Raw genomic sequence first — 23,021 nt, forward strand, 5'->3', positions numbered from 1 at the left:
TTAAATCAAACTCTTTCTTGAAAATAAGCTGTTCTTTTCTGTTTATGTATTGATTATACAAATGATGCCAATGATAAAGAAAGCAACAGAAGATACACGGGAGCACCCATTTAGGAGAGTGTTTTTCAGGCTCTTATATGTTTTTTTTTGATCAGTCCAAGATTCGAAACTTTTGCTTATGAAGAAAAACCAACCCGGTTCTTCATTTGACTTTGGTCAAATAGTTTACATTCATTCCATACTTGGAGGTAGAGTAAAGTATGTTATAAGACACAATCCTAGAACATTTTTTCACAAGAAGACATACATTTGCACAAAATACTGCCTCCCCATTGATAAGTTAATGTTTAATATAAGAGAAAAACTTAAGAATGCACCCAGATGATCCAGGAAGGAATGATATTCACCCAGGAAGAATTCTTATTCTCCAGATAACCCAGGAAGGAGTTTTATTTACCCAGGGAGGAATTGCATTTCTCCAGATAACCCAGGAACGAGTTTCCAAAATGACTGTCCCATATGGCACCTTTTCCATACCTGTTGTGAAGCTTGTGGAGACAGGTTCGGTCTCGGTGCTCCCACGCACGCCGCTGACAGAGACCTCATAGTGAGAGCCGGGCCGCAGCGCCTGCATGGAATATTGGCTCAGTGGGGGCTGCAGCCGGAAGGTAGTTTGCCCACCCTCCCTGCTTGCCAGCCCGTACTTGAGCAGAATGAAGTCAATCTTGGCACGAGGTGGGGTCCACTCGACGAAAGCCACTGTGTCAGAGACATCGCGCACCAGGATTTGAGATGGGCCATCAATGACTGAATAAGCAAAGCAAATGAGTGAATATTTAGGACAGGTACACCAATAAACTGCTTCAAAAGACTCTTCATAGGATAGTACAATTAGCCACCACCAGCATAAAGACAATGACACCAAAAAGCTGAAAATAAGAAGAAGAAGAAGAAGAAAGAGAAGAAGAAGAAGGAGAAGAAGAAGAAAAAGAAGTAGAGGAAGAAGACAAAAAAAGAAGTAGAAGAGGAGGAAAAAGAAGAGAAAGAGGGAGTGGAAAAGGAGAAGGAAGAAATAGCAATAAATTATTATTATTATTATTATTATGATGAAGAAGAAGAAGAAGTAGAAGAAAGGAGAAGAAGGAAAAGAAAAGAACAACATAACAATAAGAAAAATATATATCTCAGCCTTGTGGTTCCTCAGCAGTATAAAAAACAGGTGTTCCCACTATTAATCTCTATTATCTTACATCAGGCATATCCTTGGATAAATGCAGCACCTGACAGAGCAGCCTTTGTGAGGATACACAGCACCCCATTGCTCTAAAACCTCAAACGCAATTAGTGAACCCATTTAACTAAATAAAGAATAATGCTCAATGAGCCAGCATAATTTTCTAAAGGACAAAGGGAATATCAACAGAGTATACACAATCATGCCAAACCCGCTCTTAATCGCCATACATTTCTTCCTCATTATTACCATTAATTGGCACTCTAATACATTATATCCACACCAACTAATTAATAATTACCTAATCATAAAGCACGCCAACAGAAAGGATGCTCTGGCCAATGCCTGTGGGAAAATGCAATTGCAAGCAATTCGCTTGTTTATTTGATCCCATTGGTTCTAACATATTTACTACAACAGTGATTCTCAACTTGGGGTCCGTGGACCCCTGGGGGGCCGCAAAGCCTACTCAAGGGGTCTTCAACTGATTAGAAAATGAAATAATATTAACAGATGAATAAAGTTTATATAAAAGAAGAAGCACAATGTAAAACTGAAAATGTTAGAAAGGTTCTGTAAATACTTCTGAATTTTAAATTAAAGGCTAAAATTTAAGTTGGTATCCTTAGATTAATTCACGGGACAGTGCAAGTGCATTAAACAGAATATATTATGAATGATGGGTTGCGTTTACTGGATTTCGAAGAGCTCCAACATTCCCTTTAATTTTATAAATGTCGTTTTGGAGATTTGTATGTGAATTAAATAAAATGTTTAATCATTTGTGTAATGTTTTTTCATTCATATCATCGAAATTGCTCAGGCCGGGGTCCCAGCTTCCAGTAAAGACTCCCTGAGGTCTCCAGATTCCATAAATATTCAGTGGGTGTCCCCAGATTCTGTTAATGATTAAGTAAGGGGGGAGTCCACAGAAGTCAAAGGGTTAAGAACCACTGTGCTAGAAGTATCCATGGGTTTCTTTTAATAATTGTTCAGTTTCATCATTGGCTTGTGTTTTTTTCCTGCTCTAGGAGCTTACTTACGTTTTACATCATAAGAAATTCTATTTTTGCAGTGTTCAAGCGCAAATAACAGGAAAGATTCAATACTTCTGTTAGCGACTGTCCTCTCTTTACCTTTAATTTATTTTTATAGCAACATGCTGAATAGTCAAGATGGTTATTATTTAATTCAACTCGATAATTCTATTTTGTCTTGTAATTTAGAGATTTAATACGCCATATTTCGGTCTGTTCAGAGTAGTTTGAGATACTGGAGAGAGAGAGTGAAATAGCAGAGGGAAGTCAATAAAAAAAATTAGGAGCGCAGAAAGCAATGGGCAGGAGTGCTTTGTAGACATGAAGCTGGAGAGGACATGTAAAGGGGCCAGGGATAGACTGAATAACCATGAGGAAAGCTAAATACGAAGAGAGAGTGGAAGTAAAGAAGCGTCAAGTGGGAAAATGCACCAATAGAATAAAAGTAATAATTGATTTCAAAATGTCAAGAGTTTTCTAATGCACCAACACATCAACTTTAACTAACTGCTTCAGACAACAGAGGAAGTGTGAGAAATAAAAAGGGCTTGGGGGTGAGAGGGCTACTTACAGTTGTGGAGGGAGCGGGGTGGAACAGGAGGTGTGAGTGAAGATGGAGAGCTAGACTGGTCGCTTATAAAAATGAAAGTGTAGATATATTTATTGATTTCTTTCATTTCCCAGGGCCTGCAGGTCTATACACAAGACACCTAAAGCACATGAGCAAATAGGTTCTAAAAATAAGATTTGAGGCTCATGAATTTTTTATTTCAAAATCAAAAGATGCCTGGATTTTTTCAGAGTTCTCAGACAGATCATCTGTGGGTTCAAGTGTTGCTTGCTCTGATGCTGATCGTCTTTTTTCTTCTTCACAGACGTGGCTGGAATCATTACCTATTTCTTGTTTTTTTTGCATCTGCCCATCTGTTGTGTTTGATTCCATGTGTCTTGGTACTTCTGCACCTGAAACTAACAGGATATAGACAAACCGCCCTTGGTAAAATCGCATGTGCCTCCAAACAGGAGCTGAGAAGGGCAGCCCAACCAACCGCCACCATGACCAAGAGCAAAGCACTGAGGGGCATATTTACATGCCGTTACCATCACAGAACGTCACTTTTTCCGACGTTCCTGTGGTGATAGGGGCTTTGCCTTATTCATAAGGCACAGTTAAGCCACTTGTGAATAAGGCCCCCTTTCACGCTATACTTAGTGTGAAAGGGGTGGGCAATGGGTGTTGCGGTGGGCGTTCTACAGCAACACCCATGGATTTTGACGCTGCCACATACTTCTAAGAGTGGCATAAATATGGGGCAGCACCAAAATAAAAGCCAGGGAAAACCTGGTCTTAAACAGACGAAACAAGGAGAAAGGCTTTTATTCTCCTAGTTTTTGCTGTTTTTGCTGTTTCTATGTGTGCTGCATTGTGCAGCACTTGCAGCATACATATAAACAGCAAAACGCCATGTATGATTGTTTATGTGCAGGAAGGTGTCCCTTCCTGCACATAAAGAATAATTTTAAAAATGACGAGTTGCAACTTCTATGTGTGTGGCACAAGCCGCACACATAGAAGTTACAAATCGCCATTTATGATTGTTTATGTGCAAGAAGGGACACCTTCCTGCGCATAAACAATCATTCCCACAACACAGCCTAGTGCAAGGGTGCCTGCGTTAGCGCTAGGCAACTAAATTCAGCACCAGCGCAGGGAGAAATGCAGGGCTGCACCGTATTGTAAATACAGTGCAGTCCTGCATTTCTAAAGTGACGGAGTATGGTGTTAGCCTTCTTGGCTTAACCCCTTCAGCGCGGCGCGGATTACCGCGCTGTGCTGAAGGTTCTATTGCGCGGGCGGGGCCATGACGGAGCGGTTCTGTCATACGCACAGCGCAACCGATGCGTATGACGGAACCGCTCCGTTATGCGCATCGAAGGGGTTAACGCTGCACTCCGCCACTTTAGTTGTAAATATGCCCCTTAGTGCTCCTCTAACTAGGCCTCAATATCCTCGTCAGTAGTCACATGCTCACCCCCTGCCCGCAACCTGCATAGGCCCTCCCAGGCCTCTCCTGCTCAGAGCATGGGGTAAGAGGGAGCAGAAAGGTTCACGTAATAGTGAATAACCGTGCGGCAAAAGGCCTGTGGCGCAGGGGGGCCCCCAACCCTCTAAGGGGCCTCTTATTAAGCCGAAGGCTATTGAATGACTCTAAGATATGAGAGACTCAGGGGCTCCTCATCACGTTCTGTAGCAAGGCCTGCCATTTTGTGATAAGCCACTGGTAAAGGGACCAGTAATTCCATGTACTTAGGCAGTTCCAAATCTTGGGGCCAAAAGTTTGTAATTGCATTTTGCGTGGGTGCAATGACTTGCCAGAATCGAGAATTTCTTTCAACTCGTAACCTACCCCTCAATCCCTATAGATTCATATAGTTCAACTAGCAAGGCTTCTAATGTTTACGTGGCATTTCTTAGTTCTCAGCTCTTTAAGCTTCCCTACTTAAGGAAGGGCACTGACAATGAAAGGCAATTAATGGTTTTTCATCAGCTTTCAAAATATTCTTTTATAGAAAAGAGAATTGCCACATCTCTGACTCAGTGGTCTACTAGCTCTTTATGTATGGGCGTGGATGGGCCATTAGCCACTGTGGGATGAAAAGTACTCTAGCAGGGAGGCAGTGCAGCCTGGCAAAGTTATGCTTTCTGCCTACGCCAGGGCAAAAATAGTTCCCAAGCATCTTGTAGAAAGATAGACTTCACTGAGGGCCCAACACTGCGGCCCAAGTGTGAGGGAGTGTCTGTGAGTGTATGTCGCTGCCATAATCCTTCGGCTGCTGAAAGAACTTGAGTACAAACCTCTCACATATTGGGCCGTATTCACACGTACTCTTGTAGTACACCTTGCTTACTAGTGAATTCCTGGAGACAACCGGAGAATTCCTGGCTTACTTCAGGAATTGAGGAGCACGTTGAGAGTACTACATGAGTGAGGGCTTGGTTTGGAGTTTGACAGATGTGAATCTGTCCCATACACCCTATTTAGAATCTACAGATGTCAATGCACTCTAAGTAGGGTGGATAGGACACTGGCACTCCAAATAGGCTGAACAGGACACCTGCCACCTTTTGAAAGATGTTTCAAATCCACCAAACGGCACCGCCGGCCTGAGCTCACAGGAAAACATTGAAACCTGGGCAGTCATGCAGGAAAAAGATAATTATTTGACACAAACAGAGGCGCCGATGTAGCGTTGAGAGTGACAGGCTGCCATGAAGCACCTTCAGTGCAGGGAGCGCTGAACTTTTTAACACAAAAGCATCTGCTGTGGGCAAGAGTCAGTGGAAGTTTCCATATTACCATATCGGTGGATCTCTCTTCTCTACAACGCAATGCAGAACAGCTCTTTTTTAGGTTACGCCTGCACAGCGCTTGCTTGTATTCAATATAATTTTAAAAGGGGCAACATCTCACCCCCCCTGCTTTTCATTGGTTCCTGTGCTTGTTACTTACTTTACCTCCGTTTCTATTGGCTGTAGCATAGTTTCCTGCATTTACCAATGCTTGTTCCTCACCTGCTTCTCTTGTCAGTTTCATGTTTCAAAAGTACTGTTTCCTTCCGTTGTTGGGGGCACTCTTTTTATGCACACTTTTGCTTAACACCATTTACTTTTCCTAGCTGCATGCATTTGTCTCGTATTTTATTTCAACTTTTTGGGTACGTATTTCAAGCGTGCTTGTGAGCCCACACCGAGACTCAAACCCAGATTCCCAGTCAGCAGTTGTGGCTGTTACGCATCATCCTCTGTCTTGCCCCGTTACTCTATTTTTATTCATTTAATCAGTAGCACTCCAAATGAGTGCATGTTTTTGCAGACCGTTCTCTCCCAATTGCGACCCCAACATTGATGGCATCCCTCTCCAACTGCTATCCCCTGCCCTGGTCATTTTTTTCACCAGCCACAACACCCCGCCATTTCTTGTTTATTTAGCAAACTTGCTGCTACTGAGGGCTGCGCTCTAATACTAATGTTATAGCAGGAAGAATTGCACTGGCTTTGATCATCACACGTTGACACAAGAGAAAGAATGGATTAAATCATTGCTATAATTTGCTACAAAATACAACAAAAAAATGTTAATAATCGCATAGGTGAAACCTAATGAATTTACCAATGCTTGTTTTTGTTTTGTGACAGTATGGAGAGAGGGGGCATTTTCCACTCACAGTCGGATGAGGGGCACTTTAAGATCCTTTATCTCTACCCCCTCTCCATACCTCACATCTCTCTTAACTTCTACATTTCTTTTACTCCAACTCTCACTCTGATACCCCTTTGCTTCTTCTATCTGCATCGCTATTTCACCTTTCCATCCGCCTCACCTCTCTATCTCTACTTCTCTCTATACCTCTCTACCTCACTCATGCCTCTCTGCCTCACTTGTCTTCAACTATGCTTCGATTTCCCATTACCTTACCCCTCCCTCTAGCTTTACCTTTCTTTAAGTCACATGACCCCATAACTCTGCCTCTCCTCTACTCCCACCTCTCTCTCCAGTATACAACTCTATAACTCTATCTCTATACTTTCTTCACCTCTACCTCTACCTTTCCCTTGTATTCCTTTCTACCACACCTCTCTATTGCTCGTCTGTCTCTTGTTCACCTCTACCCAGCTCTGCTTTCAACTGTCTCTACCTCACCTCTTATTATCTCTAGCCTTGTTCTGCTTCAGCTCTATGTATTCCACTGTATCTTTCTCACTGTACCTCTATAGCTAACCCTCTCATTACTTCTTTCTCTTTCTCAAATTCTTTCTTTGCTTCTTTTTCTTTCTCTCTAAGCGAACACATTTTGCATTTTATAGCTTAGGCCTTCTTTTCGATTTCTCTCAAATATCTTTATACCCCATTACCCTCGGTCTGCCTTACTTTTTTTCTATTTCTACATCACCTCTCTCTCCTCACATTCTCTCTCTAGGTCACTCCGCTATCTCTCAGCTCTTTCTTTTCACCCTTCCTCACTCACTCATCTCTCTTTCTTTAGATTTACGCACCTCTCCCTCTATTTTCCATACATTTTCTGCTTCTCTCTTTCTCACTGTTTGTCTCTATTCCTCATCCATCTCTCCTTATCTCATCTCTGTCTCTGTATCATATGTCTTTGCACCCCAACCCATTCTACCTCACTCTCGCCACCTTGACTTTTCCTCTGTACCACCCTTCTTGTGCTCCCCCTCTCTACTTATGACTCTTTACCTCAACCACACCTTAATACTTTAGTTTCTACCTTATCTCTTTTCAGCTACCTTGCCTCTTTCCTCATTCTACCTCTCTCTCTCTCTCCACTGCAATATCTCTTTCCAGTCCCTTCTCATTTAAACTCTCATTCCATTAATTTATTGTGTGATTTAATAAAACCATTACGCCGAGAGAACATAAGACTTGCATACGGTCTCAAAATAAAATAAGGCGTTGAACTAGGCCTTCGGTCCAGAACGTAAATACGTTAGTGACAGGACTATCATCAAAAATAAACCCCTACAATAACCCTTCATAGTTAATTTTACGTTCATATTTACAAAAAGGAATATTTAACATCATAGTGATATCCTTCACTTCATTTTGCTATAAAATACCACTGCATCAATATTTCATTTACCCGCCTGAGGTCTCTCTGCCTCACTACCCCCTCTCTTTGTACACCTTCTCTATAACACCTCCCTCTCTCTTTCTCCTTAATTTATCTCACTTTTCTTACGCCCTTACCTCACTATTTCACGATCTCACCTTTCTTTGGGGTATATTAACAACAACCCTCGATAATTATCGCAGAACGCGCTTAGCGAGTTTTTAATTATCGCCATCTATCGACTGATTACATCGCCCTGTTAGCGTTGTATTAGCAACGCTTTTCTCACATGCGATGTAAAATCCTGCGATAGACGGCGATAAGCATCATTAGCGTACGTAATCCAACGATATGGGAACTGCGCTAATGAAATGCTTGGTAATCGGGAGATGTGGACTTAACCTTCCAATCCACCTCCGATTCATAGCATGGTTAAGTCAGATTATTTGCAGGAGTTAAATACCTGCGAAAAAGGGGCCCTAGTGCTGTTGCGGGGATTCTGCTCATGCACAGAACTATGCACAGAAACCATGACCTCAGTGAATTGTGGTGTACCCAAAAACTCACCTCAGTACCCAGAACACCTATCCGACTAGCATCAGTGTCTCATTCGTTCTCCGTATCATCTCGAAGCTACCAATAATTAGACAACCCAGACAAGCGACTTAGAGTACTCTCAGGAATGGTGGGAATCAGAAACACCTTTTCGTTATTATTCTCATATCAGTCCACAACATGAGTAATCAGAGACACGGAAAAGTTTAAAATGTTTATTTTTAACTACGTGCTCTAAGGTGCAGTACTTTGGCTAACATAAACCGACAAATGATTAAAAAATAAAACCATCAGCATTGTTACAATTCCACAGAAAATGAAGGGAGAAATCATATTAAAAATGATAGTGGAAAACAGGTCCTATAATACCTTGTGAACCACCTTCCCTTGGCAAGTAAACTAGTTTTATAAACTAATAGGTCTCTAGGTTTAATGGGGAACCCCATACCTCAAAGATCAGCCTAGGGGAATCACATCACAGGATCAGCTCTGCTCTCTGTGTCTTGAAAGGTTTTCTCCAAGTGCCCGAATCATGCGTGCAAATGCAATATTAAAGGCACCCGAGTTTCAGTTATTTGCAGTTGTGTGCTTCTTGTGTCTAGAGTGTTGGCTGATCAACTGAATTCAACAGCATACATTGTTATTTGACCTTGATGGCTTCTGCACACAGTGTTCAGACTAAGGTCGCGGGGCACATCTAGGGATGTGAACAACAGACCGTTCTCATGTGAATAAAAAAGCAAGCAAGCAGTTTTACTTGTAATAACAGCTACCTGCAGTGTCGTGTGCAAAAGCAGCAAAGCGGCAAGATGGCGTTTAGCTTCTAAAATGCTTATGCTAACATAGCAATGTGTGCACATAAATCTCTGTCTCCACTACAGCGCTACTTTTGACATCGCTTGGCGGAACCGGTGCAGCGTTGTAAATAATGCGAAGCTGTGGTAGCGAGGGTATGTCATGTAGTATTTCTAAGGTACGCCCGCTTTGCATGTCATTAGCGATGTCTATCGCTGACATGCAAAGTGGGGAAAAAAACGGCTGTTATCGCAAGGAAACTCGCGCTACTGCATGGTAGCGAGTCCTTGTAATAATAAAATCGCCGCTTTTTCGGCACTATGTGCCGAAAAGCGTCGATACATCTCTTGATAATATGCCCCTTGCTGTCTTGCTGACTCCTATCTCTAAACCTAACCTCGCTCAAACTCAGTATATTCTCTTTCTACCTTAATTCTCTTACGCATCTCACTCTTTATCTCTTGTCTCCTTAATGCTCTCTTCTCTCTACTTTACAGCTCAATCTACCTCTCATTTAAGTCTCCCTCACCTCTTTTACCGAGTACCCCTCTCTCTCTATATCATGTCTTGTCTCTCTTGCCCACCTCTCACAACACCTCTTACTTTTTACCACACCACTCTTGTCACCTCTCTACTTCTACCTTTCCCTCTTTCAACCTTTCTCATCACCTTTAAATCTTTATCTCTCTCTGACATACCTAATTTCTCCCACTAACATACCTCTAGCTTCCTTTACTGCTCTTAGTCCTACTACTGTATACATTAAATTTTTCTATCTCACCAATCTCACTTGTAACTAAGCACTTTATCATATTGCTTTCTCTCTACCATATCTCTGTCCAAACCTCACCACACTCTCTCTCAAGTCTCATGCTATCTACCGACCACTCATTACATCTACATTGTGCTACATTGCTGACCTTCTATAAGTGTTGCACTATATCTCCCTCCTTGCTCTCTACCTCATCTAATATTCTCCACTTCTCTCTCTGCCTCATCTTTATCTCTCTACCTCATCTCCATGTCTACTCTCCTCATTTTACTCTCCCTCACCTCTGTTCCGCTTTTTATTTTTTCTACCTTCTGTACATCCTTCTGCCTCTACCTGTGCTTGCACTCGCTCTTTCACCTCTTTCACTCTGTCTCACCCTCTTATTCCCAAGATCACTCCTCCCTAACACCACCACCAGTTCTGTCTCTACCCCTCCCGTCATCCCTCTAACCACTGTGTCTCTCTCTCTCTCTTGATTTGTTTTGTGTCCAATTGCCAGATTGTAGGGTGTAATATAAAAATGTTTTAATAGACAGTACAGTGCCCAGGCCAACAAGATCCAGAAATTAAGCAAAAGAGGCTCTGCCTTGTGCCTCTCTTCCACTCCTCTCTTTACATCTTTCTACCACTCCTACCTCTCTACCTCAGCTCTCTTGTTTCACTCACCTCTTTATGTTCCATTACTCTCAACCTCATACCTCTCCCTTTCACTCTCTATCAGACTCAAAATAATCCTTCCCTGTTGAAGCGATGAAACCTTCTTCCTTCCAATATTAATAATGCTACTTCTGCATAGTTGATAATAAATTTAAAATAATGTGGTACCTGCGTGGCATTACTGCTCCCTCCCACGCACCACATGGACCTAGAACTTTCTACCAGGGGCCCACCGGTATGCTTCTGTGACACTGCAGGTATTATAGCACCCAGGAAGAAACAGGCAGACAAATTGTATTAATGCCTCCGCTAACCAGCCTGTGAGGTGGGACCCAAGACATGGGTTCATGTCCCACTGTAAAATGAGATGTGAGCCTAATGTATCAAAGGGTTTTACCTATTTTATGTCTATGGAGAAATGTGTTGATACATAAGGTCTATGGGGATATTCACAAGAAACTGTTGGAGCGTGCTGTTAAGCCAAAATTGCTAATGCAGTGCTCCGACAGTTTCAAAATGCAGGGATGCGCCGTATACACAAGAATGCAGTGCACCCCTGGTTCCCCTCGCGCTGGTGCCTAGAGCCAACGCAGGTACCTTTGCACCATAGTGCAGGCAATTATTGTTTGTGTGCAGGAAGGGGTCCCTAAGTAAGGGGCATATTTACGCCACCTGTAAATATGGAGCAGGGCATTGTGCCACAGGAACATTATTAAAAGAGACTTACCTGGGGAGCAATGCCCTTGTAAATATGCCTCTATGTGTTTTGCCAACTCGAACTGTTCAGTCAATACCTATTCCTATCTCGAACCCCTCTCAGCATTACCAAAAAGTGTCAATTCTGCACAAACATCAAACACTCCCCCCTTGATTGTAAAACCCACATGGAATTTGGACCTATAAATGCATTAGGGCAAAAATGGGTGCAAATTTTCCGCAAAGTCAAAATTGCACTCACTCACATGCTTTACTCTGGTAGTAATAATGGTAAGAAAGCAGTGTTTAGAAAATGTCACCCATACTGAAAAAATACAAAGAAAGCAAACACAAGGAGATACAAAGAGATGATGGACGGAGCGCTGAAACTTTTCAGACACAGATCTGGGTTGAATCCATCATTGTTCTTTAGCTCACTTCACCACCCCAGTTCAGACATAGCCATATGCAAATCAGTCTTGACCCTGTTCCTCATGGGAACAGTCCAGCCCTAACTGCCAAGCCAGAACAATGGGAGATGGGATGATGCAGTCTACAAATACCATAAAAATACTTCAGTTGTATTTGAAAAGAATGGTACCATTGAGTTCGGCGATAGTAGAGGCAGTTGTTTGCATCTGTAAACAACGGCAAAAACAGCAGCAGAAAGAGATATATAAAAAGTGTCATTGTTATAACTGGTGGTAATATTATCAATGTTTGAACAAGCAGTGGCGGCTCCTCCATTAAGGCAGAGGAGCGTCGCCCCACTGCTTTGCTGCAGTGAAATAAAGGAAACATAGAATGATAATAACTCAATGTTATCATTTTATGTTTCCTGCTGCTGTAGCTTTGTGGGTGGGGCGGGGCGGGGCGGGCTGGGCTGTCCACACAGGAGCAGGGGGGGGAGTGGTTTGCCCACTCCAAGTGTGCATAAATATTTGTCCGGCTGTCTTGGGCAATCCAAACAGTCATGCGCACGTTGCATGTTCTCCACCCAGGCTGCATTACAGCCTAGGTGGAAAACATGCCCAGGCTCCCACTGCCTGTCTGAGCGCTGAACCACAGTGCTCAGACCAATCACAATGCTGCTTTGTAGCATTGTGATTGGCTATGGGGATCCTGGGTTCTTCCTGCTTCCTGTTCCAGCTGGGACAGATGACGGCGGAAAGACAGAGGAGAGACGCGGCAATCAGGTACGTTTTTTTTCTTCTTTTTTTACAAAATTGCCTTATTTATATAATGTTTGGTGGACACGATACTCTGTCAAAACATGACGCATATCACGTCCACTGTAATATGAATACTTTAGGCTATAATGCACCTTTATGACTGAATATCCCATCTGCTAAACTCTATTTTTCGTGTCCACCCAGGGGTGGTCTGGTAATTCGTGAGATGCGAGTTTGATGCGCTGATGTCTTGAACAACCTACTGGGTGTCTAGAAGTGCCAGGTGGAATGTCCCTCTTGCAACCCTGGCCACTGCATGTTAACAAGGGCTGTTCAGAAGTGCCTGCGGGGTGCAAATGTTTGTTTACATGGTGATTTGGAAGGGAGAGCTATAACACAGACAGTGCCCTGTCCCCAGTTTTATCAACATGCTTTTACGTTTCGAGATGCTAATAAGGAGGAATGTGAACACCCGCAGCGAAGCAATCCTCAACCAGCAGGGAAACTGCCCTTAACCATCAAGGGACCAGACTCATATCCTTTAATACAGCCTAGCCCATATGGCATTAGCCCGATGGAGTTAACGGTCAGTCCGCCCCCATCTATCTACTTTGTGGAGCATTACCCTGACAGCGGTAGTATGCGTTATGCTGACAGTGCCAGCTCTTCCGTCGTCCCCAGCCCTTCTGAGGTAGGTCATTAGAACAGCGGCAGCTGCTCCAGTGCCCAGCAGTCAATCTTCTGAAGAAATGAAGCTTGGAGGATTAGGCCTGGCGACCTGCCGCAATCCGAAAGGAGGGCATAACTCATTAAAGCACCTAATGGGCCAAAGCGGTGAAGGAATGAGTGGCTTTTCCTTTGGATTGGATATATTGGCTCATGGTACTACATTTTATTTGTCTTGCTCATTTATTTGCCACTAAATCCAAAAGTATTATTTCAAGTAAACTAATGAGTTAGCTCGACGATGCCCATAGCATCCTAACTACATGGCCAATAGCAGGGATGTTTCTAACATAAGGCACATTAACGAGGTAGGGCTTGTTTTTTTTCTTTTTAACGATGTCTTCCAACATAAATGGACCGTGAACTTAAACACTGATGTTGCGAATCAGAATATGCTGTACATGCAAATATTCTAAGCACAACATGGCCCTGGTGGGCCATTTGGAGCGTGGTCGCGGGCCATTACAGCCCTGTGCCGCACGTGGTAAGACTGCTAAGAAGTTGATCATAGAGCAGAAGGGAACATCCAGCAACTGACGTCAGCGTCATTTTGAAGCATTTAATATGTAGGTGGACAAAATGTTACTTAATTCGTGGAATTCAGCCCTTTGATTAGCACAAGAATTGCGAATTGTGGCTAGCTTCAGATGAAAGCGGCACCTTCCCTGGTCACAATACTATCTCTTCCTACTGCTCGGAAGTTCCCACCTTCACCACCTTTTCATGGTAATCTCGTCAATCCTACCCTACTACTTCAGGCGGAAGACAAGCTGAAGCCTAGTGCAAATGACTACAAGTCACTACACAACATACAACCACATTGATGTAGCACTATTAGAAAGCTACTCCCATGAAACTGTTATAATTGTGGATACCAATTCTAAGAAAACCACTATACTGACCATAACACTACATACTGAGGGGCAGATTTACAAGCCCCTTGCGCCTCTTTTACGCTTTTGTGACGCAGCGGCAGCGCAAAACCAGTGCTATGTCTGTGAGATGCGTCACGTTGTAAAGCCCTGCGCCAGAAGTAGGCGTTCCGGCGCAGGGGTGGGCGTTCCGGAACAAGAACGCCTCCTAAAAGTGGCTGAGTGAAATCTACAAGATTTCACTCAGTCACTTTTAAGCCCATGCTGCATCAAAACCCTGCTCCTGCTTGAAGCAGGCGTCTGGATTGATGCAGCATTTCAAAGATAGGGCACTCCGGAGCCTTGCTGGAGCTGCGTCGCGCTTGCAACGCACCTCCAGCAATGCACCGCCTTTACGGCACAGATGCATCACGCATCTGTCCGTTTTTGCCCCATTGTGCGCTGCATTGTAAATGCGGCGCATCCATGATAGCGGAGCTGTGAAGCACAATAACTGGTGCATCCCTGCTGATATGCAGGGATGCGCCAGTTATTGTAAATCTGCCCTAAAACTCAAGGTCACCCTAACCCTAAACTTTACTCCAAAACTAGCCCTAATGCTAAATCTAACATTATGTTTTAAAAACTGAACAGTAACCGAACCATAAATCTAACTCTACTATAATACCACCTTTGTGCTTATCCTTTTCAATAATGTGGCATTCTCTGTGGTAGTATTCTCTGTAGTGCCAACTAAGGGGCATATCATCAACGAGGCGATAAAAAATTATCGCCGCTTTTGCGTCCGTTTTCGGGCGAAAAGCGGCGATAATTTTATCGCCAAATCAGCAAGGTCACGCTATCGCGTGAAACCTTGCATTAGCGCCTGAATTCTGAACGCCCAGCTTTGCATCTCTAATGAGATGCAAAGTGGGCGTTCCTGCCCTGACATGACTGGAGAAATGTCGCTAAGCGACATTTCTCCTATCATCAAGCCCCACGCTAAGAAGCATAGCGGCAAGAAAAGTAGCGACAACCTCTGTTATCGCTACTTTCCTTACGCCTGCTTCAAGACTGACTTAGCCATGATATCCTATGGAAGGTGGATATCATGGCTAAATTTGCCTTGCCCTATCATCAAGCTAACGCCAAACTTTGTGAGATTATCGCTGGATTTCCAGCGATAATCTCACGTTTGGCAGTTAGCGCTAGGATTTTTATCGCTTTTGAGATAAGCGTTGCTAATAGCACGCTATCTCAGCGATAAAAATCCGCGTTAGCCGGTGATAATTATCCTAGCGCTAAGTGCGCTTAGCGATAATTATCACCGATCCTTGATGATATGCCCCTGAGTAACTGCACATTGCTGTAGTAGTCGATTCTTTGTAGTGGTGGTGCACCATGTAAATTCCCCCCTCTGTTGCTCAAAGCAGCCAAGAGATTTTCCTTTAACCTCACTGAAAACATTTCCTTCGTCATCCATCACCATCCATTGATCACAAATGTGTAGGTGTCATGCTCCACCAATAATCCTCTGCCAAGTTCAGATTCAGGTATGTGTTACCCTCTGAAGCTTTAAATGGAACATCTCCCCCTAGACCTGAGGACACCAACCTTACCTACCCAATGATTCCATCAGCCATACAGCCCCAACCCTGCAGGTCCACCACCGCCATGAGCACCGCCTGGACTAGTACATAGACTTTTATCGTGTGGATGCAAGGCTCACGCCAGGCTTCAAAGGCCTGGGAAAGAAAACAGCATGGAGACGAGTATGCACTGCATAAGGCATGATGGCCAGCTGACAAAATTGCAAACCCATTTTTGTGGTGCCCCAGAACGACAGGGAGCTTGCCTGTGTGAAAGTATGGGGAGTTATGGACACTTGTGGTTTTGTGGTCCTGAAAGGTTGCTTAGCAACCAAGTTTAAAAAGCAGCTGTTTGTTAGCATGAGAAAATGTGTATTTTTGGTAAAATGTTCATTTAGAGTGAAACATGCATTTCTGGTCAAATGTCCGTTAGTGGATAATTCTATGAAAAGAATATCTAAACAGTGTTACCTTTAATATTGTATGTCAAACATTGTCAATTCTTAACATGCCAAAGGTAAGAAGCACTAATATCAATTGTTTGCTAAACTGTCAAAGTCTGCAGGCTTAACTTTTCATTGATGATCTCCAAAGCCCAATTTAGCAGGAATTTTAAACATTTCAGTCCATCATCAGTTGGATTACTGTTTGACATACTGTTTCTCCAAGTGTATGTTGCCTATATATTTGTGATTCTATGTATAGTATTCAACGATGTGTGCATTTAAGTGCCATTCCATTAAAATAATAAATACACCGCCTGGAAAAGTACTTATTGAGTGTTATTATAGATTGTCTGAAAACCAGTGCACCTTCATGTGGGAGGTTGGGGCTGCTCTGCAGAATCAAGTGCCAGATGGATACGCTTGGTTTTCATTTTAGAGTGACAACAGTATGAGGACCCCATAAATGACCTCAATTGAAAGACAGTGACATAACCCACGGGTACAAATACTAGCTGACCAAAACAAATGACCTTTAACGTTCTAGTCTTGGAATTGTCCAAGAACCTCCTGTTCTCCGCCATCAATCAGGAAGAAGCAGCTGTAAATCCAGATGGAAATTAAGGATAACACGACATCTGAGATGTTTTTTCCTCCTTTCAACCCATCATTATCCTAACATACCCCCTCCCTCTGCCCCCAAACCCCAGATTGGCCTCAGATCTTGGTTGTTTATGCTAAAGAAATTCAAAAACCTACAGAAGGAAATCAAACAATGTAGTCTTTAAGACTAGAAAGACCATTTCCTCTAAAGAAACGCTTTTGATGTGACAGTAGGGAGCCCACATCATTCCTGTCAGTACAGACACTATTTCTACCTCTGAACGTTTCCCCTACACACCACTGATTTCAGACGTGTTAATCTGAGTTCAATAGAAGCAAAACAATACTAAAGCACCCAGAATGCAATAGGCTATCACACAAAAGTTCAGACCTGAACAGAGGATGTCACCGTATGTGACAGGTCTCTTAGCATGCATTAGGACTCTGCCTTTTGTCACATCCCCGGGTGCTTAGGTATGCCATACCTAGGTACATTCCTTCAGGTGGGATACCTGGATTTTATTTGCGCTCAATCACAGTATAGTATAGTTCAGCCACATCATTCAGCCTCTCTTACCTCATTGTTTGATATTCTGTTCCACCAGGGTCATATGTTTAACATGTTAAATGTACAAATCATACACTCCAGAAATTCTTGCCTGATTACAACCTCCAAACAAGTGGGGTATTATGAGAACTAACCCAAGTCCAAAAGCAGTTATCAGCAACCCCACAGGGTGTGCTATTGAAGGAAAAGAAATGCGGTTCCACAGTTTTGTTGCCACTCACTGGTCACACGTGCACATAAACATCAGCAAGGTGTGGCAAAGAGGAAAGTACTTCTCACAGATGAAATCTGGAGGTGGTGCTGAAACAAGTAGTTGGCAGATGCCCCCGGTACCAGGCATTGGGCCAGACATGAAACAGCCCCTGTCATAATGCAACGTCCAACCACCTCGTATTACAAAGGCAACGTTGACTTTCTCAATTTGCTAGAAGGACAGTGCGTTACTCACAGTTCTCGCTTGCTTAGTTTCTATAACCCACTACAGCACTACTAGTGATCCCTGCACTAGTCAAGACTAGGGGTGGGCGGAATTTGAGAAATCCACTTTCGCAAATGATCGCGAAAATGTTAAAAATTATCGCAAACACGCGGAAGTATCGCGAAGATGCGGAAGTTTTTTTCCCGCATGTTCGCGAGATTTTCTGCATGGCTGCGGCTCGCCAACTTACCCATGTGGTTGCTCGCGTGCGCGGCCATCTTGTTTTCAGTTGTCTCGCGGTGCATGATCGCGAGAAGAAAGACGTGATCGCGCCACGCATGACGTCACTGCGGGCGTGAACTGTCGCGAGACAGCGCAAATGGCTAAAAACAATACAACATCTCATGGAGAACGCGACCGGATCAAGAAAACTTGTCGGCGAACGCAGGGATTCAGGTAAGGCGATCGCGCGCACGCGAGAATGTATTATTTTACAGCGCGAGCAAGAAACAAATTATCGCCAAGCTGCGGAATGCGGAAATTTTGACATTTCGCGAAAATGTCAAATTATCGCAATTTCCGCGAACGGAACGAAATTTTCGTCCAGGCCTAGTCAAGACCTCTGTAATCAAGGGCACACCAGTGCCACTCAGATCCGAGTGAATGGGTGCTTATCATGATCACATCAAGCTTCATTGGCTGCTGGAGATGTTACCACAAAAAGACCTGCACATTTGCTCAAAGCTGCGCGCATAATGAAAAACCATGAAGTGCATAATTATCTCAACCTAATATAAACTTCGTTTCACTCAGACTTAAGTGGTTGTCTATTTACTTATTTCTATACTATTGAATGACCTCTTCTGATGTGTCTGAAAAACTTACCTTTTGTCCTGAATTTTGACCTCCTGTCTGGAATTTCTGTCATGAATTTTTACACTCACCGTCCTAAATTTGCACCCATGCCAGTTGGTCACCCTATTTCCAGGACATGAAGGGCGACACACAAGCATCTCCATACAGTAGATTTCACTTTTCTCTACACTGATCGCAAGCCAAAAGAACTACAGCTACCGCTCAAGCGAAGGCCTTCTACCATGGTGCCCATGAGCAGCACCATGGACAGCGGGACAAGGGAAGGTCATTGGGGGTCTAGAAATTCCTCGTTTTTCAATAAGGTTAAAAAAATTAATAGCAGTACCAAAGCCAAATCCGTTGTGACGGAGTATCCCGTCTGCGGAAATCGAAATCAGGCCCTAAATCTGTAAATACAACTGATGGTGTGCAGGTAGGCTTACTTATATTAGAAATTAAAAATGCTCTGAAGGTAACCAGCCTCAACTAAATTGCTCAGGGAAATTAAAAGGAAAATAAAACTTTATATGAGTCTTCCTCCCCTACACAGTTTCACCAATATGTTATGTTATTTTAGACCTATTTAGTTCATCACAGTTTTACTGACGCTATGTAGATCGCAAGAATAACAGTAGTGGCAAATACATAACAAGGTAATCAGCATTGGTAATCTTCTTTAGAAAGGCATGTTTTAAGGTTCTCCAAAACTAAGTTAGATCTAATTCATGGTATAGGGGTTCTGGAAGTAAATTACATAGTGAGAGCGATTGTAACGAAAAACTGTGACCACCTGCCCCTGTTTACCATTTCTTGGGATGGTAAGAAGATTGGAAAGTGTAAATCTTCAAGGATGCAAAGGCGTGTAACACAAGAAATTGCCTGACTCCAACCTCAGGTACAACAACATTTTAAAAAGTTACATGGTCTTTTTATTCTCGAATCAGATGAAAATTTGAATGATTTGAGTTCAAGCAAGTTCTATTTGAACACACCTCTTGTTTAGCAGCTCTTGGCCACCCAACCCAATTCTAAAAGTTATACTTGCCTGTGTCCCAAAGCTCAGGCAGCCAATGACAACAAACACGTGGGTGGGCCCTAACCAAGGACATGCATTGGGGTCTAAAGGTAAATATAATTTTTGTAAATAATAGCGGAAAATCTGAAGTTAGCCTATTCCTCACTAATCTCTGAGTCCAGCAACCATCAGCGCTGGGAGGTCTGTCACCAACCCAAGGATTATGAAATGTTTTTGTAAGGCAAGGGGCTGGTGACTGCAACCAAATGAAAGGGTTATATGCCAGCATTTTAACATCAGTTGCCAGACATTCCCATACTCAGCCGCTCAACATACGTGGATGCTTTTTGCACTGACATTCATCTTTGAGAGAGAGATACAAGATAAATGCTCACTTCTTTTTATAAATGCTAGTAAAAAATAGGAAAATTGACTTTTTCCTACAGACTTTTTGTCAGATAATAGGAACAAAGAAGCTCTTCCTCCACCAATAGATCTCCAAACTTGTGCTTAATAAACTGGAGTATTTTTTATTTTTGTTCCACTGGAACTTTGGGTTCAGTATCAATCATCGAGTGCACAGTGCATCATACCTTATGATTCAGCCTCAATTTACATGATTACCTGTGCAGACCTCAACTCCTATGGAAATCTACATTTACTGGCTAGTACCAGACTCTGGAATTTCAGGATACTATTTCCATTTACATGCTTAAAAGGTCTTAGAATCTTTCTTTGCATATTTTAGAAATGCAGAAAAAAATTGTGAGTAGCTTTATAAAAATCAGACAAATATTCATGTTCTCATTGTGTCCTCAGAGTCAAAGTGATTTTGAGATCGAGTGTTGCATTCATAAATATTGTTGAATGTACAGAAAACAGTGCTGTAGTTTGCAGCGGTGCATGGCAAGGCAGGGGAGATACATGTTGATAAACAGCCTTTTAGGAACCTTTTTTAAAATAATAATTATAATAATCATAGCTCTTGAATTGGGGTGTGCAAGCAACCCAGTAGGGTAACATTAAAGTTAGGTTGGAAAGGTCCGCTGGGATTATGGAAATCGAGGGGCAGATTTACAAGCCCCGTTCGCCACATTTGCGCTGCCGCTGCATCACTTTTATGACACAGCGGCGGCGCAAAACCAGCGCCATGCTGCGGGGTATTTACAACGTGACGCATCTAGGGAGATGCGTCACGTTGTAAAGCCCTGCACCACATGTGGGTGCTCTGGCACAGGGGGGCGTTCCGGTGCAGGAATGCCTCCTAAAAGTGGCTGAGTGAAATCTACAAGATTTCACTCAGTCACTTTGCTTGAAGCAGGCGTAAGAATTGACGCAGCATGTTAGGCATAGGGGCACCCCGAGCCTTGCTGGAGCTGCGTCGCGCTTGTGACGCGACTCCAGCAATGCGTCACCTTTACGGCAGCAGATGCGTCACGCATCTGTCTATTCTTGCCCCATGGTGCGCCGCATTGTATATGCGGCGCATCCATGGTGGCGCTAGAGGTGTCTGCCATGACGCAAAATAACTGGTGCATCCCTGCTGATATGCAGGGATGCGCCCATTATTGTAAATCTGCCCTAAAGCGTCAACTCTTCATATAAATACTGATAAAGCTAATAGGTTTGGCTTGAATATTGAATCTATACACAGACACAAATATCCACACATACAGATCAAGAAGCATCAAGGCAGTAGACACACAGGCAACATACAGAAAAGGCACCTCTACACAGACCAACATAAAAGTATCATGAACACATTCCAGCAGATACATGGGCCTCTATGCACACAAACCATCAACGGCACGCCCACAGGCACAATTACCACTTACAACAGACACAGGGGTACCTATGCACATAGACCTACATACACACCAGCAATGATGTATTGAGAAGAACACACAGACATTCACCCATGCAACATAGACCAATAGACAAACAAGCTCTCACAAGGCAGCAGACATACATGCACACAGAAAATACACAACCATACACGGCGACACATGCGTATAGAGGCACACAGAAACTCAAACACATACACAGTCACCGAGTCATAGAAAACATACATGCAGGCACACATGGTTGGAAATTTGGATGCCGGAATAGAGAGACGGGTAACCTAACCCCAGACTCTATGAACACAAAGAAGAACATGCGTGTACACACTGACAGTTGGACCTTAAATTCGTCATGTAGAGTTTCCCTAAACTTTTTTGCTTTTCTGCCTGTGTTTTGTAGATTCTTTTGTGTGCCCTCCAGGCTCTATGTACTTTACCACTGTAAATACTGTGAGAAGCGTGTGCGCCCTTCATACCCGTGTTGAGAGGTAACGCTAACTCGATATTCTGAAACATGAGCCTGTCTGCCATTGCAGACCTGTGTGTGCACATTGGCAGCTATCGTGATTAAAGTCATGAACCACCAGCCAAGGCAGGCCACTGTATGTGCACACCCGCACCTATGGTTTCCCGTGATTGCATGTGCTGCCTGCCATTACAGACTTGTACGTTAGCACTGACACACATATTAGTTAAATCTGTGTTGTTGCAGACTCAGGCGGGTGCACTTGCACCCCTCATGCTGGGGACTATGTTTCCAACCTGCCATAGCAAGTGGTGTGCATACTAGCACATGTGCGCCCAGGTAATTAGGAATACAAGTGTGTGTTTTCATTACCTATGAAGCTTGCTCTACCCATAGGTTAATATGGAAAAGTGGTTGACATCACTTAAGGGCTGCAATAGTGGATTGCAGTGGAACAGCTTCATGATGTTTCCTATCAATAGATTTGCCATGCCAAACCATTTCCAATGTTAAAGGAGGTTTTGGTTTAACTCGCTGATAAATGCCACTTTAGAATATGGACATTTCTATGCTCTAAGAGTCTTGTGGACCATGGTGCCTGGCTCCAATGGACACCAGGGGTCGGGTAAACACATCTGTGCAATCCCCAAGTGGCAGCCATAAACCATGGGAATCCCACGAGAATGGAAGACCTCTGATATTTGAGGGTCGAATTGGAGGGATTGGAGACAGAGTTTTTGACATAATGGGGCACATGCATCAAGCAAAATACCGGTGGCAAACGGGCCGATTCTCAGAATCGGCCCGTTTGCGGCCGGTAAAATGCTATTTGCGATGCTTCAAGCCCAAAGGCGTTCGCAAAACAGGTCATCGCAATTTTAGCGATTACCATTTTTGCGAATGCAGTTAGGGAATCGCAAATTGTGTTTCCCTAATTGTGATGCATTATGCAATCGCAAATTGCGTTTTTGCAAATTGGAATCACAAATTACCATCAACTTCAAGTTGATGGTGATTTGCAATTCCTTAGAAAAATGCATAAAATTGCATTTTTCTAAGTGCTATGTGGCGCACACACCTGCCCTTAGGGCAGGTGT

The 23,021-nt window shown here is 43.3% G+C and overlaps 1 protein-coding gene across 3 annotated transcripts in view; it reads right to left on the bottom strand.

Moving 5' to 3' along the window:
- The window catches only part of TNR (tenascin R), a 1,024,744-nt gene that overhangs the window by 187,965 nt on the left and 813,758 nt on the right, over positions 1–23,021 (bottom strand). For all 3 annotated transcript variants that reach the window (XM_085601599.1, XM_085601598.1, XM_085601597.1), the window contains exon 9: positions 538–807. In XM_085601599.1, the coding sequence (XP_085457725.1) occupies positions 538–807 (270 nt within the window). The remainder of the gene's footprint in view (positions 1–537; positions 808–23,021) is intronic.

Source organism: Triturus cristatus, chromosome 4_2 (genome assembly GCF_964204655.1).
Source record: "Triturus cristatus chromosome 4_2, aTriCri1.1, whole genome shotgun sequence".
In the NCBI taxonomy this organism is placed as follows: Eukaryota; Metazoa; Chordata; class Amphibia; order Caudata; family Salamandridae; genus Triturus; species Triturus cristatus.